Here is an 18,789-nt window from a genome sequence, read left to right as displayed (position 1 = left end):
AAATCATGCTATTTCGCTGCAGCGGACCGTGAGTTCACCAAGCGATTCGCTGGCAACCCGTTCGGCTTTGCTCGCATGGTTTGCGAGCGCGTGTGGTTTCATTCGGGTTTGCGCAATGCTCCGGCGTGTGCAACCCAGTGTCTAAAGTTAATTCTGACGGTGCTATACCGACGAAATATAAATAGCGATGTGCAAGTTCATACCGATGCAGAATAAACATTTAACTGAGCGATCCTGTGAAGGCACATCTCACTTTCGTGTTTTACCGATTCCTATGAAAGAGGGATCGACCACATTTTTTTGGTCAAAACTTTATGCCTACTAATGGGTTTGCTTGTGCTCTTGCTATTTTGCAGCCAGTAGTTCCAGGTGAGGGCGACTTCGCTAAACTTATAGAGAACAGGAAAAAGTTTTTCGAAGCGTACTGGAAGCTTACGCCGACACCGATTGACAGGAAGTACCTGATCGCACGGTAAGACGCACCACTTTACAGAATCTTGCCGGTACGACAACGCGCAACATTGTGGGCGTGAAAATGTGTCGCGAAACTGAGAGCGCCAGCTGCAAGCTCCTGGGTGCCCAAGTATTGGACCCGTAAGAGATCGCTAGCTACGGTGGGTCAATTTCATTACCTGCCTCCTCCACGTGGTCGCAATATAAAGGATGATGGCAGTGATATAATTTAGGTTCACGATTGGCGCCCGTTTTACACACGCGTTAGCAAAAGCAGATGCATTTATCGCGACATTGCATCAGCACTGATTTCTATGCTAAAAAAATCATATGACCGCTTAAGTATGCTTCATTGCTTTGACGGGGAAAGCCTACAGCCTGTTTTTTTTTCTTTGGCGCGAATTATTTCGACCGTACTCGGATTCTCAGTGGGGATAGTTTAACCCTTTGATGCCCGAAACTTTATTTTCTTTGCTCAGTGTTGCGAAAACCTTTTTATTATCTATGAGGACTTCAGACATCACAAATATGAAGTCCAGATGACGATGTTTGGATTTTCATGGCGCAAGGCCAACTAAGGGCAAAGAGCGCCACAAATATGAATTCAGAAATAAATTTGGTTCATTAGCATGGACAAATCGTGCTTGCGGCTCTTTCTTCGTTGTCGTTTATTTATTTATTTATTTATTTATTTATTTATTTATTTATTTATTTATTAACACGAAGGTGTTTTGTTCCCGGCTGCGCGAAGATTTTGCTGACGTCATATCCGTCACGGAAGTGGCGCCTGTACAACGAAGCTAGCGGCCTGTAAAACGTATATACCCCTGCACACAGGGCCTTCTTGTGGGGAAGCAACCTTTAGTACTAAAGAGTACGTTATACTTACGGTTGTTCGTTTTCGGGTTTTATATTTCAACGCGAAAACGTTTTATGTCGCGATACCCCAAGATTTAACTGACGTCATACCCGTCACGGAAATGACTCCAGTACACCTTTGCCGAAGCGACCCGCCAGCAGGACATCACTCGCCAAGCACACCCAAAAGATAGCTGCCGACCCGCAAATCGCGCTCAGCTGCAGATTTCGAGGCACATTTCACTTTCGTGTTTGACTGATTCCTTGATTGATTGATTGTGGGGGTTCAACGCGCCGACGCAACGCAGGCGATGAGGCGCACCGTAGTAGAGGGCTCGAGATTAATTTTGACCACCTGGGGATCTTTAACGTGCGCCGAAATCTCGTACACACGGGCGTTTTTGCTTTTCGCCTCCATCAGAAAAGCGGCCGCCGCAGCCGGGAATCGAACCCGCTTTGACTGATTCCTACGACAGAGGAATCAACCACAGTTATTTATTTATTTATTTATTTATTTCGGTCTTTTAAACACTCAGGTAGTTTTGCAGAAGGGAATGGATTTTTGTACGAGCATTGGAAGAAAAAAGCAACACAAAGGGAAGAGTGCACGGAAAAACAGCGAAGCCGTTAATGCAAGAACAAAGACACAACTCACCGCTGGAAATGTATGCAAATACACAGGACAGAGAAAAAAAGATAACGCTGGGAAAGTGACACAAGCAAGGAGAATACACAGAACGACACTTGTGAAAAATATCCACATACATTATTATTTCCAAGAAAAAAATATACAAACGCGCAGAGCATTATACACACGAAAGGGACGTTCACTTTAAAAGGGTGATCTATGCGCTATGATAAGAGACTGGACATCATCACAATTCCCACTCGGATCCTCGGTGGGGATAGTTTCATTTGGAGCATTAAGAGGGCCAGGACTTGCCTCAATGTCTCCTCCTAAGAGTAGCAGCTTCACAACAAAAATTCATTCACAAACAATGTCACATATGTACAGTGCCCGGGCTTAGGAGAAGTGGCAAGTTGACATTGCTAGAGCGCTTAGCAAACTGAAAAGCTCGAGGACCAACCTGGGCAAGGCAGAGCAAAACGTGAGGCAACCGCATGGCAGCTGCTCTCCCAAGCCCACCGAAGAAGTGCGTAGTCGGGCCGTCCTTATATGGGCGCCGAAGCACTGATGTTGATGACGAGGGTAGTTGTACGGGAGCGGCCACAGGAGGCAGATCCTCGTGGAAGTAAGCGGGCGGCGCCGGGCTTCGCTCCTCCGCCACCTCCGCGAGAAAGGAGCACAAAGAATACAGTGACGTACCCGTTCGGTGGGCATACTAATCCCGAATTGGGTACAGACATAACCGAGGCAGAGGCACGACTGGCGATTCGCAAAGATATATCTAACTAGGCTTCTGGTCCTGGCCGCCATGCATCTAGACAGCCTCGTCTCAGACACTATCCCGCTAGGCAGTCGAGGCACTCCACAAGGAGCCGTCCTGTCACCATTACTTTTCAATCTAGCAATAATAAATATTCCCCTAAAATTAACATAGATTCCCCGCGACACATCGAAAACGGCAGGAACAACGAAAACGGCAGGAACTTATCGAAGCGTGAACGTTGATTGACAACGCCTGTGCTAAACAGAGCAAAACGCGAGGCAACCGCATGGCAGCTGCTCTCCCAAGCCCACCGAAGAAGTGCGCAGCCGGGTCGTCCTTATAAGGGCGCCGAAGCACTGATGTCGATGACGAGGGTAGTTGTACGGGAGCGGCCACAGGACGCAGAAGATCGTCGTGGAAGTAAGCGGGCGGCGCCGGGCTTCGCTCCTCCGCCACTTCCGCAGGAAACGAGCACAAAGAATACAGTGGCGTACCCGTTCAGTGGGAATCCTAATCCCGAATTTGATACAGACATAACCGAGGCAGAGGCCCGACTGGCGGTTCCCAAACTTAGGTCTCACCCGGCTTCTGGTCCTGGCCGCCATACATCTAGACAGCCTCATCTCAGACACTATCCCGCTAGGCAGTCGAGGCACTCCATTAGGAGCCGTCCTGTCACCATTACTTTTCAATCTAGCAAAAATAAAATAACATAACAAAACTTTATTACAGAAGGTGGACGCGTCTGTCAGCATGGGGAAGAAAAGAAGTGGGGGGGGGGGGGGGGAGAGTTAAAAGGTTACATTCGGCGGTCGACGCCTGAGGAGCCCGCGACCTCCCACAGAGAAAGCAGCGTCTGCCGTGCAGTGGCGGGTTGCAGCGGGGTTGTCCACTCCACAAGCCGCCGGACGCCTTGCGGAAGACACTTTCCCTAAAGTAATATTCCCTTTAGGGGAATAATAAACATTCCCCTAAAATTAGCACAGATTCTCCGCGGCACCTCGAGAATCGCAGGAACGTGGCGTTGATTGACAACGCCTGTTCAAAACGTGAGGCAAAAGCAAGGCAGCTGCTCTCCCAAGCCCACTTATTCGTCTTGCAGCGGTAATTAAATCAGCACACATCACAGCCTCAGCACACATCAGCACACATCCCAGACGAATCGAACACAAGAAGGATGCCGCCTGCCTTCGAGGAGGCGGTGCGGACTGAAGATCAAAATCTTCAGGCTGTCCAGCGAGTCAGCGTGGCGCTGGCCAGGCAAGCTGACCCCAGCAACCCGGTGACGGGGAGCGGGGGAGCCCCTATGGCCGGGTTGGCTACATCTCCGGTGACGACTCCGGCCAAGTCATGAAGACCTAGCAACAGGACTTTATTCGCAGGCCCCAATGAAGTTTTGCCAATCCAATTACGATTTTTTACAAGAATGGTACTTATTTGGTTAAGTTACTCTTCCCAGGCCATTGTCCAAAACACGATTGTCAAAAAAATGCAGACATTTCACTAAACCTATTTGCGAGTCATCCTTCGGAAGAAAGTGTGGAACCAGAGCGGTGCATTAAGGGGCGCAAGATCGCTATAGTTACAATTTTTCACTGATTTGTGCGTCATTTTCGTGGCTACTCAAAGCGGCGCTTTCGCGTGTATGCGCGCGGGACAATTCAAGTTATCTAGAGAGGAGTTCAATTCTTGCTTGGGAGGCGAGTTTCGCTCCGCTCTGCCGGAAACCGTGTTCCAGCACTCGTGAGCCGATATTCTGCTTTAGCATTCTACAAACGGCGCTATGACTTCAACGTCCACTACCGCGGCGCTCCGAAAGTCTCCTCGGTCGGAGGTAAGCTGCCCCCATTTCGGACAGCGGTCCCCGCACTCTGGTTCATGCAAGTTGAATCGCAGTTTTAGCCCAACGCATCACAGCAGACCTTACAAAATATCATTACGTAGTAAGCATGTCTCCCTCCCGTTAAGGCAAGTCAAATAAGAGATCGTAAGCAGTCTCTCTTCCGCTAGTGAAACAAGATCTTTCTCCTCGCACCGCCTGCCTAAATTTCATATGCAACACTTAAAGAAGACCTCTATCGCAGAAATCCATCGCAAATGCTCCCTGTTCGCATACGCGCAGCCTTGTATTCCGCATTAGGTAACAGTGGCCGTCTCCGATGCGATTTTTTAAACCGTGTTGCAGCATAAGATGAAGCGGAGAGTGGCGAGAACTTTGTTCTCTAGAGAACTGAGCCCGTTCAAACGGTGGTACCGCACCTTTGGTACGGAACTCCTAGCCATACACGCTGCTATCCGACATTTCCGCCACTATGTAAAACTCACGCACCACAAGCGCTGCGTGCGATGAACTCGGATACTGGTGAAACCATGGAACGAGGCTCCGCCAGATGATGTACATCGCAGAATTCACGACTGATATACGCCATGTGAGCGGGGGTGCACTACAATGCTGCTGCCGACACCCTTTTGCGGAGCGCAGTGAATGCCGTCAATCTGCTGGGCGCCGTCGACTTCCCCATCCTGACGACGGCTCAACGCTGTGACAGAGAGCTGAATCGCCTACCGACGTCTACAGCTAGCGCCTTGAATTTTCAATGGTTGACGGAATCCACAGGGTTCGTACGCTGCGATACGTGTCCACAGCAGCGCCAGACCGTTCGTGCCCTCGAACACGTGCCGCAACCGTTTTTACTCCCTGCACAGCCTGTCGGCCCCGGGAATCCGCCTCTTTCATTGCGGTGTGCTGCCACCTAGCGTGCCTAGCGGAAGTTGAAGCTGTAGGGTTTGCCGGCGTTTCCTCCGGCTGCCTTCTCGTTGTATGCACGGCAATCCCACATTACGGCGAGGAGCAGCCGAAGTTTTTCTTCTGTGTTGGTGTTATAACACCTTAAGATGACAGCCCCTGGTCATCACATAATACCAGGCGGCTTCTTATCACTGAATGAGGGCTGGCAGAGAAATCTCGGACAGATCCGTGTGCCGTCCGAGTAGCAGAGCGAGCAGTACTTGGAGTCGTCTGGCATGAAGTGCGATCGCCAGCTCAACAAAGGCCGGTAGTTCGCAAAATGCCTTTAAGCGCTGGACACATGTACGATTGGTACACGCGATTCACATGCGACTGATCGTTACGACTGTCGCCACGACTAGTCGTACGCGTGAATTTGAGACGGCCCGATGCGCGCATGAGATGCGTCGTCGGCGTCGCTCCGCCCATTGTTTTTGCTCCATGGTCAACTACGATGATCGCTGAGCTGAATTTGTAGATTCTGCGCGTTTGTTCGCAAGAAATGGATAAAGCAAGCAATCGTGAAGCGTTTTCTGCCTTCGGAAACAGTCCGCGCACACGCCGGCCGCGCCTGCCAGCTCGGCACACTCAGCGGCTCGAACCGGCGCAGACCACGGTAGCAACCGCGCTTGTCGCTGCTCTTCTGAATCAATCTGATCGCTAAAAAGTTCCACATGCGAGAAAGTAGGTGTTAGTGTGGTGAAAAATTGTGCTAGGGATTGTTGTCAGGGCTTATTTTAAAAGCGGCGATCAGATATATCTGCCGCGATGGAAGCCTACGCTGACCGGTCGCCGCGGCGCGCGGTGCGCCGAGCGGCCGAGAGATGGCGATACCTGCGCGGAAGCATCGAAACAGGCTACGCAGATGTCTTGGTCACCGATCGCTCAAACGGCAGCCATAACTTAAATAGAGTTCCACATGCGAGAAAGGGGGTGATAGTGTAGTGAAAAGTTGTGTTGCGGATTGTCATTCGCAGTTGCACAGATAGCAGCGATCAAATATCCGCCAGGATGCTAAGCCTAAACTTCCCATCACCCGAGCCGACGCTAGCGACGCAAGCCGCCGTAGCCGATGGCGTGCGGCCGACGGGAAGCGATAGAAGCCGACACCGTTCCCTTTTCGGCACTCCGAGTTACAGCGGAACGCAGCACAAGTTGTGGACATTGTTCCGCGCATAACGAGCACATACAAAAAATCAAACGATGTAAATACAACCACGACCCCTTCCCGCTTGTGCGGTAGTTGTGGGGAATGTCGTCTGCTGCCCCTACTGGATTGCTTAGGGACTTGGCCGCTAGGGGATTGCGCATGCGCAGTGGGGTTGTGAAAGAGGCGGATTCCAGCCACTCAGCGGTTGTGCACAGCGATGGTCGTGTGACCGGTAACAAAAAATTAGCAGTGGCTTAAAAATTAGCTCCATTTAACAGGTGTTCCATTTACCGGGAGCGATGGGCAATAGTGCAAATTTATGTGCGTACGCTCTCTTAATACCACTTCATGGAACTCTAAGCACTAGAAAGTGAATGTTTTGCAGAAAGCAAGATAGTTTTGCAGAAAGCAAGAAAACAAGAAATTTAGGCATAGCATTCACAAAGTTTGTTTGGCAACAATTAGTCACTGCGCGCTAGAAAATGCATCAATTTTTTTAAGCCCTTGCAACTGCTTATTCGGGATGAGGATCTTCAGCAGCTTTGCAGATAGTTTTGCAGAAAGCAAGAAAACTACAAGAACTTTAGGCATAGCATTCACAAAGTTTATTTGGCAACAATTAGTCACTGCGCGCTAGAAAATGCATCAATTTTTTTAAGCCCTTGAAACTGCATATTCGGGATCAGGATCTTCAGCAGCTGATGCTCATGGGCAATGGGTCTGGCAAGAAGTTCCATTTTCGGTTCCGCTTACACGGTGACGCAGAAATTTAGTTTCGATTACCGAAAGTTTTTCACGTTATCTGAATACAAAACAAACTTTCAGGCTACCGTTCCGTTAAAGCGGCAATTCCGTTTAAGCAATTTCCGTTTTTAGAGAATCTACTCTAATTCCGTATGCCTCCGACCACGCAAGGTTACTAGGCGCCGGCCGCAAAATACATTTTCGGGCGCCATCTGGAGTACGGGAGTGCAAGTGATGCGGCGGTGTGTCGAGCGCGCCCTTAAATTAAATCGCCCTTCGTTTCAGTACGGATTGCAAGTGTCCGTGTGACCGGGGTATAAAATGCATGCCGTAAATTTCCCGAGTGCAATTTACAAAAGCTTGAAGTCGGATAAACCACTCATGCTATTTGCCTTTTGTTCATTTACTCTGTTAACTCAATATCAGGTACAGAGACGTGTAACCAAATAAGGAATATAAAAATGGATAAACAACGTCAAGAACACCGAGAATAAGATACAAGAACATACATAAATCATGGTTATGCAGTGTTTGCTAGTGATCTGCCCAGGAAAACAGGCTAGGCGAATATAAAAAAAACAACGAATCTAGAACACCGCGAATGGCGTAGAGAAGCAGAGATAAATCCGGGTGTTTGCCATCTCATTCGGTTATTCGATGCCTGCGAGTGATCTCTGGTTATACAATGTTAATGATTCCTTAGCAAACCAGGGAATATGAAAATGTTAAAACAAGCACCTTAAGAATAGCGCGAATGGTTTGAAGGAGCACAAATTGGTCTTTGTTTTGTAATTTACGTTACTGTCCCGGTAACAAGATATACACTATTAAACGGGGGAAGAAGCCCTCATGAACTTCGCGAATGGGTTGTTGCAAATATTAGAGAAAGAAGAGGTGGCTATCGGCAGCTGCCCACCAATATCACCATCATTGTACAGCTCCATCCTCCATTAAACGGAATCCCTCACGTCCCGCGGTCCTCGCCTCGGTTCTTTAACAGAATGGTGCCGTGACCAGGATCAAAGAATAACACAGTTGAAGACCTGAGTGCGCACCGCCCCACAACGATGACGTGAGTGACCGCAACGATGGGACTGAACTGTTACCGCTGACCATTGACCGCAAGCGTCCATAAGAAAACTTAAGGAATTGAGGACGAGCCAAACGTGCATGTACCGAATCCCACACCCTCAACCATTTTACCGATTCTTGACGGACACCTCGTGGAAACCAGTGAAAGTCGACGACAACGGCTTCAAACTTTCACCTCACCGATTCTTGGCGTAAGCTTTTTGGAGACTAACGGACAACTGCTTCAATTACACCGACCATGACCGTTCTCGACGACCAACCGACACTAACGACGCCGAGCGCGGGCATGGAGTCTCTGTATGAACGACGAGCCCTCATCCGAAACGACACAATTGCACTGATTAAGGACATCAGGACAGAGATGAATGCTGAAGCCCCATCGATTCGGAAGCTGATTTTGCTCAAGAAAAGCCAAATCGAAAAACACGCGATTATAAAGAAGCTGGACAGCAGGATTGAAGAACTTGTCGCCCTGGATGATCTAGAGAGAGAATGTGAAGCATCATACGAATTCGAAGACTCTATCCTGCTGACAAAATTTAGAATGGACCGATTGTTCCCGGAATTGCAAAAGCACTCTACCGACTACACTGTAAAAATAGCCCCGGAGGAAGAGTACGGTACCGTAAACATTAACGAATCGGCTTCGCAGAACTGCGACCTTCTAAACAAACAGTTATTTGACGACGCCATTTAAAGAAGCTCATCAGGAACCAAAAGTCACCCAACCAGCTGCTTTCTTACAAGGAATTATCGAATCAACTGGCGAAGTAAAGGCAGCCACTTCTGTTGATTGCTCAGACAATTTCGCTCCCAACGATGAAGTTTACCAAACTAGTCATAAGAGTAACGACAACGCAGTGGGGGAATCTGACCAGTCGTCTTGTCCGTGAAGTCCTCCCGAGGCGGGGAGATCAGCGCGCCAGGAACGACTTAGTGAAGGCCCACAAAAACCACAGGTTAAGAAAGGAGCACATCATAAATATCGACAACCTAAAGAAAACCTAGGCTCACCGATGGAGACAACTGATAGATGTTGTCATCACAGCAGCACAGCTTCCACGGCGATTGTGTGGGCCAAGGCACAACGTGCAGATCTTAAGACCCTGGTGTCAAAACGTAAAAAGCGAATAAAGCTGGACCCACGAAAAGCAGGCACAAGTACCACAAAGACGGCTCCACGGAACTACATGAAAAATTGCCGACTGAACGGGACAACGAGGAAGAAAGAAAAAGCCCCGTGTGAAAGGATCGCTGCCCGCATAACACGAGCCAACCGATACCAGATACCCTCCAAGCAAAGAAAAGCGATCCGACGCGCATGTCTCGAGACGCCTGCACGAGCATTGACAAGTCATCCAGGACAAACAACGGTCGAGACAAGCCACTTGCCCTGGCCCAACTCCACAAAGTGCAGGTATCACCGACGCACCAAGCATCGGTGGAAGCAAAAGTACAGGCTAGCAAGGGGCGGCTACAACGGACAGGACATCGCTTGGTATCATGGACTGATAAACGAACTTGAACTTCAGCTTGTTGGGGCGACAAAGGCATTAACGCGGAACAAAGGCAGTAACGCGGAAATTTAAACATCTTCCTGTGCTAATCGCGCACCCGGGAGGATGTTGCAAATATTAGAGAAAGAAGAGGTGGCTATCGGCAGCTGCCCATCAATATCACCATTATTGTACAGCTCCATCCTCCATTAAACGGAATCCCTCACGTCCCGCGGTCCTCGCCTCGGTTCTTTAACATGGGTGTTACGGGAACATAAATGAATCCTGATTAGGTAATGTTTGCTGTTGATCCCGTAACAATATATTAGATAAGCAAATGGGAGAAATCGTTTAAGTAATTAAAATTTAAAGTTTAATTTAAAGTTTAATTTAAAGTTTAATTTAAATTTAAATTTTAAATTAAAATTTAAGTTTCAGTAATTAAAAGTAATTAAAATGGGGTGCAGAAACTAATAAATCTCAGTTAGATAATGTGTTCTAGTGGTCTCTCCTAACTAAATGTTTGATATTCACGCATGTAAAATATAGGGGCGATGGAAATGAAGAAACAAAGCCCTCAAAATTCCGCGAATATGCAACATAAATCCTGGTTATACGATGTTTGTTATTGAGCTGTGTAGGCAAATAGAGGACACTGAAAGACAAACAGACCTTAAGAAAAAGAAAACTGCGTTGTGGTGCATGAACGTAAGTAAATTTAGGTATGCAACATTTGATGGTGATCCCTGAAGCAAAATAAAGGGTAAGAATAACAAAGCCCCAAAGAATTCTTCGAATGGCAAATCCTGGTTGTACATTGTTTATAGATCCCTGTAGCCAAAGAGGGCGTACAGAAGGGAACGGAGTACATGAACAATAAGTCCTTGTTATACAACGTTTGGTGGGGAAAAAAATGCAAACCCCAAGAATTGCGTGAATCGGGCGAAGTATTAAGGCGAAGCTCTCTATGCTCCCGTGATAGCGATGTAATAACGCCAAAATGCTCTGCAGGAAAGCCAACTTTTCCCAATGTGTTTCCACATAGGACGCACGATGAGGACGATGGTGAAACGCGAAGCCTTCACCGATATAAATGCTCTACAGGACAGCCAATTTACACAATAAGATTCCAGAACGGGCGCATGATGATGATGATGACGACGACGACGACGACGAAGACGATCATGATGAAACGAAAAGATTTTCCCGACATGGATGCAAGGTCCCAATCCAATCCGCTAAAGTCGTCCAAATCAACGATAACGCTGAGATAAGCGAATCAGCACATTCAGATGACCCAATGGCGAACTAATAGAAAATGACATCATCACATTCGGTTAGCTCAGCGTTGTAGATTTGGACTTTGGCGGATTGGATTGTGGACTTGGCATCTGTATCGGAGAAAGATTCGCGTTTCAACCATCTTTCTTCCAGGAAGGGGCGTAAGATACTTGTATAAATAATTCGTGGCTATTCGAAATTTGGCGGCGATTCCTGCAGCAGAATAGGGTCATTTGAAATGAAACAAAGCACTCAAGCATACCGTGAATCGCGTATAGACGAAGGTATACAGTGCGTGGTAAAGACAACCCCTTCAGCAAAAAATCGAAGCCTTTCTAGTCGAAATACCAAACAGCTTTGATCGTGTAGGAATGTCGCAATCGGGTAGATGTCGGCTTCATAAAGCGAAAGACCCAGGTTCTATTCCGACCACGGTGAACGTTTTCTTTTTCTTAAAGGGGCCCTGCAGCACATACCATCGACTGCTAGGAATGGATTTGGGGGTAAAGTCTATTGTCCCAGCAATCTCTTCCCGCAAGAATTATGAAAATCGGTTCACTATCACCGAAACTACGCGCCATGAGAAATTGCGCATAATCGTTCCCTCTCAACTCGACCGCGGACAACGCGACGCAAGCTGCGCGCTCTCTCCCGGAGAGGGGGGCGGCTCGCGGCGTTCTCTTCCGCGGCCTTTGATATCTCACATGCCGGGGAGCTTTCGCCCTTTTTCCGCAACGTGGAGGTGGTCTATATCCGGTGTGGTGCCACAAAAAAGCAGACATGCGTGCCTGCTCGTACGCGCGCGCTCGGTATGGTTGGTAGGACGTTTTTGAAGCAATAAACGTTTGTTGTCGAGTCGTCTGGTCGAAAGGGAGGTATTGAGCTCATCACTCAAACTCCGCGCGCACTCAAAGCACAAAAGAAACGGCAAAACTGCCTAAAGGTTAAGGCATAAAATAGGTTCGTACACAGCGCAGCCGACGGCGGATCGCCACAGAAAAAACGAGCAATTAGCCCCGAAGTTGACCAGTGACAGCCGATAGTACACCATGGCCTCAATGACGTCGTTCAGGTCATTCCAGGGGTGCATAATGAGAAGAACTGAAGAGAGCGCGGTTGGTTTTTCCGCGTCTTTCACAGCTACTTGCGCGCTCACCGTTTCACGTGCACGTGTAATATTTGCCTCAGGTATTCCTGGCAGTGTGATCTAAACATCGCGCAGGTTTACTTGCACTGCTTGTAGAGTGTTGCAGGGTACCTTTAAGGGGCTTGATGTGCCTTTCTGGAAACCCATTGTTTAAGTTGGCTGTCCTGCAGTGCGTTTCGAGCGTAAAAAGTTGGATTTTTGACTTTGACTTTAAGCTTTGAAGGCATTGGCTTTCGACGAGAGAAAGCTTCTGGTTTCTGCCATCTTTCACTTCATCCACGATCATCATCGTCAGAGAAAGTTGGCGTTCCTGCCGTGCGTTTGGGGCAACGTCGCCATCTGTGACGCATAAAAGGCTTCGCTTTAAAATATGGGCCATGCAAACCTCGATGCAAACAGAAGTGTCAATGCCGCGAATGGGGCGCAGGAACATTAATATATCCTAGTTACACAATGTGTACTAGTGATCCGTAGTTATATGATGTTCGCTAGTAGTCTCCTGTTGTGCAACATTTGCAATGATACTTGATAATAGCACATTTTTTTTGCTAGCGAATTCCTGCACAATGTAGAGGCTATGCAAATGGAATGCTGCCAATGAGGTACGGAGCGTCACACAGCGTGAGCTGGCGATGCCTAGTTAGGGGTCCCTGGAGCAAGTTAGGTCTAAAAATCGAAGCCTTCAGAAACACCACGAATTGGGCCCCGGAACATCAACAAATCCAGGTTTACGTTCTTTACTAGTGGTTCTTGGTTGTGGAATGTTTGCTTGTGATCTGCGCATACAACTTTGTTCAATAGGAAAAGAATTAGCATTTGCTAACTTCCTCAGCTTCATTCTAGCCACGAAACACCCTTTTTGAACAACAAATAAAACACGTATTGAAAAAGTGCTACAGTGACGCAATGTTAGCATGAGTGACGCAGTAGACGCCATCACTAAACGGTTATCAGTGTTTTAACTGCACGTTAGAATTCAAATGATACGATCAAACGAAGCTGGAGGCTCCCTCTACGGTCACTCAGTCATGCTTCTTGGCGGCACCATTGTTGGGGAGCGCCAACCACAGAAACAATATTCTGTGACGTCATAGATACGTCACCAGAAAGTGACTTCCTAGGGAGTCGCTACCGCTACATCTACTTCCCTTAATATCTCCGATCTTTGTTGGAAGTTTGGGATGGAATTTGTATCATTGTTGTCGGGGCAAAGCATTCTTTAAAGAAGCCATGAAGACAAAATACAAGTTTGTGTTATTCGAAAGATTTCGTGTTTTATAGTGCCCCCAGCGCTTGTCCGAATGCAAACGATGCTTTATTCACTGAGAAATTAATTAATCTAAGTTGGTCTGCAATGACATCACAGGAACCGACCACTCTGCAGCCTATTAGGAAACCTTGGTTACTGTTAGTGAACCTAGATGGCGCCACCATACCGTGGCAAACCGTTTTCTGCCTTTGGTTAGTTTTTGACTGTATTTAAACCTGGCTTGTTTTTGTTCAGGGAGGAAATAATCGTTTAATGAAACATAGTGCTCGCTCGACAAATATGTTCACGTAAGACACCATTCCTTGGGCCAATCGGCCAGTGTCGTCTGAGACAACCCCGAAGCCCCATAGTCCTGTGCAGCTAAACCAAGCATATAGCGCGCAGCACCAACAGCAGTACGCATCAGTACTTCTATGTTTAAGTGTGCTTCGGAACTTCCACTGTTTGTCCCACCATTCTTACGGCTTTAAAAAGAATGTGCCCTAAATGTAAGCGCAAGTACCTCGTTCGCCAAGCTTATAAACTCTGCCTAATTTGCTTTTGCTTTTGCCGCCCTCTGCCAGTCGCAGAGCTGGCTGGTATGACATCATAGGTTCTGTTGCGGGAAATAAGCTAGTGGGTCGCATGGCCATTCGCTTTTTTCCTAGTTATGTAGCTTATTTGACCGAATTTTACGTTAAAAGTGGTGTCAGTATGATTCTAACAGGGCAATCTTTTGAATGAACCTTCTTGTGTTTTCTCTTTATGGCTCTTTTAGTGAACCATACCTGTATTTTGTCATTATGGCCCTTTTAAGCGTCGAAGTTGGTCAGTATAAAACGAACGCGCTTCAAGGTGTGCTTAATGGGTGAGGCTAAATTGGAGTCCCTCTGTCTCAAGAAGCCGAGCGCTGAGAAAGGCTTCATTATAGGCATAACGTTTCGGTATTTTTTTTTTTGTGACACTGAAGCACCCCAAAGAATATCCTTTGCGACAGGACATTGGATGCACTTAAGCGTACGACCGGAGAAGTCAATGCGACAAATGATAAGCCGAGCGACTCAAAGTTCTATTCTGCTGTTCGCCCGGTCGTTATTCAAAGCGACTACGCTATTCCGCAAAGCATATCACTAGCTCGTTTGCTTTCAGTCAAATTCTGTGCCCTTAGTTGCAGGTGCGATAGTGCCATTTAGCGTCACTAAATAAAGGCTTTTAGAGTATCGGCACTGTTTTCTCGCATTGTTATGTGCCGCCAGGATTTCCATTTGTCGGTCGCCACCACGTGATATTTGTTTACATATGGGCGCAGCCATTTTGTTTCTGGGCACCTCTCTCTCAAGATTCTGTGGATTCTACTGCGCGGGCGCTGGAGCGGCCGGTCACACTCTGCCTGTCACAACTGGCGGCGGTTTCGTTGGGAGGGATGGCAAAACTGCAAGCCAGAAACAAAATGGCCCTCAGACGCTTCCGGGTGCAGGAAGTGGCGGTACTCTTAAGCGTAGCTTATTTAGAGACGCTAGTGCCATTGGATGCGCACGCTGGCGCGCGAAATAAGTTGCGAGCGCATGACGTAGTTTGCGGGTGCACCTCGTTTTGACCGTTGCCCTGTTTTCCTCTCCAGGCATCCCATGATGTACGGGGACGACGAGGGAAGCTATGACTACGGGTCAAACACAATGTGTACGTACATCCTTGCACTGCTCTTGCCTTCTCGGAGCAGCTGCATAAGCAGCGCCTTCTCTGCACACGGGCCAAACATGGCCCGTAGTCAGCAGAGAGCAGAGTTGGGACCGGGATGGAAGACCTTTAAAAAGTCCCGTACCTGGGCTCTAGTACGGGAAAGTGTTGAAGTACTGGAACATGCATAGAAACCCAGCTGTATGCGTGCTTCTTGGCAAACGGAATAGGCGACTCTCCAGGCGAAGGAACGGTGGCTGGCAAAGCACAAGTTGTCGGGTAAAACGCTACATGGGATAGATCCGACTCCACCGGGCAAAAAGGATGTGGTTTTAAAAAGTAACCGTAGAATGCGGAAATGAGGTACTGCTTTATATGCCTTGATAAAATCTATACACTCTTAGCCAAACGAGAGCAACGGTATACCTCTGAGTAGTGAATGTAGCCGCGGTGGATAAAATGCGTCGTTCTTGTTTGACCACTGTGTGTCTTCAGTAGGTTGCAGAGGAGCCAATACGGCGCTCACATCGTGGTTATGACGTTCAGATAGGCGTGTGGGTTGCCGTATACTGTAAATGCACAGGACGTCAAATAGAAGGCCGTGTGCGAGTGCATTCTAGTTAGGTCTAGCATCTTTACCAATCAAAGCGCATCAACTATAGCCATAAAACTAGTAGAGCGTACACGTATACTTGCATTTAGAAGGATTCAAAGACCCGGGAAAAAAATAAAAATACTGCACATCTGCCAGCGCAACAAGGTGTTAGATACGTCGTATGGGGTGCATGGGCAGGACCTCGCATAATGTAAGGAAACTTGGAAGCAGACGGAGGCTCTTGTGGCTGGCCTATAATCTACTTGAGCGTTTCAGCGCACGAAGACCCCGGAGGAACGAATAGGTCGCAAATTGATTTTGCAGTCATTCATTTTTCAGTGCCGATAAATCATTTCCTCATCTCTTTCCTCACCAGACGTGCCTTTCGGAATGTTCAGGCCAACGTTCTACAGGGACAGTACAGTTTAGTGAGTACACCTCCCTTTCTATTTCTCCATCTCACTGCGTAGTAGCACTGCTGCCACGAAGCTTGGGCCGGAGGCAGATACCACTGTTGCGAAGCGATTGCTACACCTTGCTTGCTTGAATTTATAATCACTAGCAGTTTGAAATACCAGAGTTATCTAGGCTTACGATAAGAAATATTTTGCCACGCTTGGCAGCGTCGAATAATCTATAACTCTGCCGTATCCCAGGTATTTGTCAAGGTCAAGGGTTCGACGAAACTTCGTCCTCTCAGGCGTGGAAATGAGGAAATGAATCACGGACACCAATGAAGTCTCACTATGTATTCCACGTTTCGGAATCACATGGGAGTTCTTCATTCACTTATTCGCATACCGGTTCATTGTACTGTGAAAAAGTAACCTGTAGGCTGTTCCGGAATGTCGAACACGTTGTCAGATTTTTAGTGTCCGTGATTCCTTTGTTCATCCTCAGGTACTTGTGAATTGAAGTGCACTAGTGCACTTAGCACTTAAATTACTTCTAAGTGTAAGGCAGCTGCGTAATGGAGCTTTAGCCAACTTTCCAGTGCATGGATGGTGAAACAAAGTGTACTCAACTAAACGGCCCCTAAAGACCGACCTCCATGCAGCGAAATGTCGGCGAATATGCGGCGAACGACGCCCGGCGGCGGCCACTGTGCCTCTGGCGCCTCTGGTGGCGGCCACTGCGCCTCTGACGCTTCCGGTCGCGCGGCGGCGAACGCGACCGGAAGCGTCGAACTCTATTTTGAAGCTACAGCCAATCACAGCTTTCTACTTCCTGTCTGCGCAGAGCGCCTGCGTACTCAGCAGCCAACAAGCAGACGCTCCTTTCACGCCTTTTTCCGTGTATGACCCTTTTCTCGTGGACACCGCGCCCAGAAAACTGCCAAAGTGCCACAGTAGCGCGGAAGTGGAACAATTGATGGTCATTGCAGTGAAGGTCAGTGCAAAAAACTTGAAAGTAGCGGCAAAGCTAGCAAACAAAACCATAGAGGTAATACTGACAAACATCAAACACGAACAGTTTTACTTAGTGTTGTCATTTGGAAGTGTTTTTGTGCTATGATGCCAATTTTAAAAAAAAACACCGCCCTCACAATATACAAATAAATATTAGTTGTGCCGTTTATATCAAGTTTTATTATTCAGTATAGTTGCTTTTTATTGAAAACCAGGGATATGTTTAGGCTCAACTTGTTTCGGATTTGACATCTCGCAACCTTGATGCAAGCAACTCACTCATGGTGGAAAGAAAAGCTTGCTGGTCGGCGGCGTTCGCCGCTTCATGTTGCATGCAGGTTGGGTCGACGAAAACTGCGCGGCGCGTTGATCCTCGCCAGCCGCCGCGAGAACTTCGCCGACGGATTTCGCTGCATGGAGGTTGGCCTTAAAGCAGTTTTATCTAAATTAATGCCGGAGTAGTTTTCAACCGGATGAAATGGCCCCAATTTTTCTGCGGCCAAATGGTGTTTTGAGAAATGGCTGTAAAGTATGTTTTCGCGAGAATTCATCACTGGGGAGTTTTCCGTCTGAACATCGCTCTTCTCCGCTATACTCGGTGACAACTTAAGAACGGCACCGGAAGTTGCTGCTGTGCCTTATCACCGTAGCCGGATGTTTCTCCGCGCGGCGCAAGTAGGGCGTTACTGGGAATATTTTGAACATGGCGTGAGCCGTTCCCGTGAGTTTTTTGGACTTAATATGCTTATAAACGACTCCAGTGACGACAAACAAACTGCGTGAGACAAGGCAGACGATATCACGCATTCATAGCAAACCCCTTTCAAAACGTGCGCGCACTGACGTCACGGGTCCGGCGCTTTGGCGGAGTGATACACTACATGAGGTGGTGCCGTTCTTGAGCTGTAACCGAGTATAGGACAAACGTACAACCCTTCGTAGTTTACCCAGCTTGAGTGCACGCAGAATTGGGTGTACACTTATGTTAAAGCATGGCGACAAATGACTCTAATCGTCGCCTTCTTTGTATAAACAAGTTTGACCGAAAAGTGATCCCCAGTTTTGTATCTTCCGAATGTTTTGTCATAAAGTCTATTTTGTAAGTATGACGTCGGAATTATGATATAGAAAGTATGGCGGCATATCTAGCAATCAAGACAGTGGTACCAGCGGCGCGTATTCCCTCGTTCACAATAGATTTGCTCGTTCGTCTTCAAGAGCGCCAGGCTCTGAAGACGAACTTGTAAGAAGCGTTTTTAACACCCAATGGCAGAGCCTGGTGTCAGTTTTCAACGTCACAAGCTTTAGTTCAGTTCAAAGGAGCTTCACGCGGCTACACCGTGAAGTTTTTGTCAATACGTATTTTTATCAAAGCAATGTTCCCTCCGAGCCGTCTACCTTTCTAAAACTAAGTATATGTTCATTTTCTAGTATGAACCGACCTGGTTATCGTCAGTAT

At 47.7% G+C, this 18,789-nt stretch overlaps 1 protein-coding gene across 1 annotated transcript in view; it reads left to right on the top strand.

The window, feature by feature from the left end:
• The first annotated feature begins 362 nt into the window (after nt 1-362).
• Nucleotides 363-18,789, top strand: part of LOC144145501 (uncharacterized) — a 53,289-nt gene continuing 34,862 nt past the window's right edge. The window contains exons 1-3 of the mRNA XM_077677153.1: nt 363-472; nt 15,271-15,329; nt 16,298-16,349. Of these exons, the coding sequence (XP_077533279.1) occupies nt 15,278-15,329; nt 16,298-16,349 (104 nt within the window). The 5' untranslated portion in view covers nt 363-472; nt 15,271-15,277. The remainder of the gene's footprint in view (nt 473-15,270; nt 15,330-16,297; nt 16,350-18,789) is intronic.

The sequence above is a fragment of the Haemaphysalis longicornis genome, unplaced genomic scaffold (assembly GCF_048455015.1).
Source record: "Haemaphysalis longicornis isolate Haplotype H1 unplaced genomic scaffold, Haemaphysalis longicornis Haplotype H1 scaffold_7, whole genome shotgun sequence".
Lineage (NCBI taxonomy): Eukaryota > Metazoa > Arthropoda > Arachnida > Ixodida > Ixodidae > Haemaphysalis > Haemaphysalis longicornis.
Note: the sequence above shows the minus strand (reverse complement) of the source record. Positions and strands in the feature narration are given on the sequence as shown.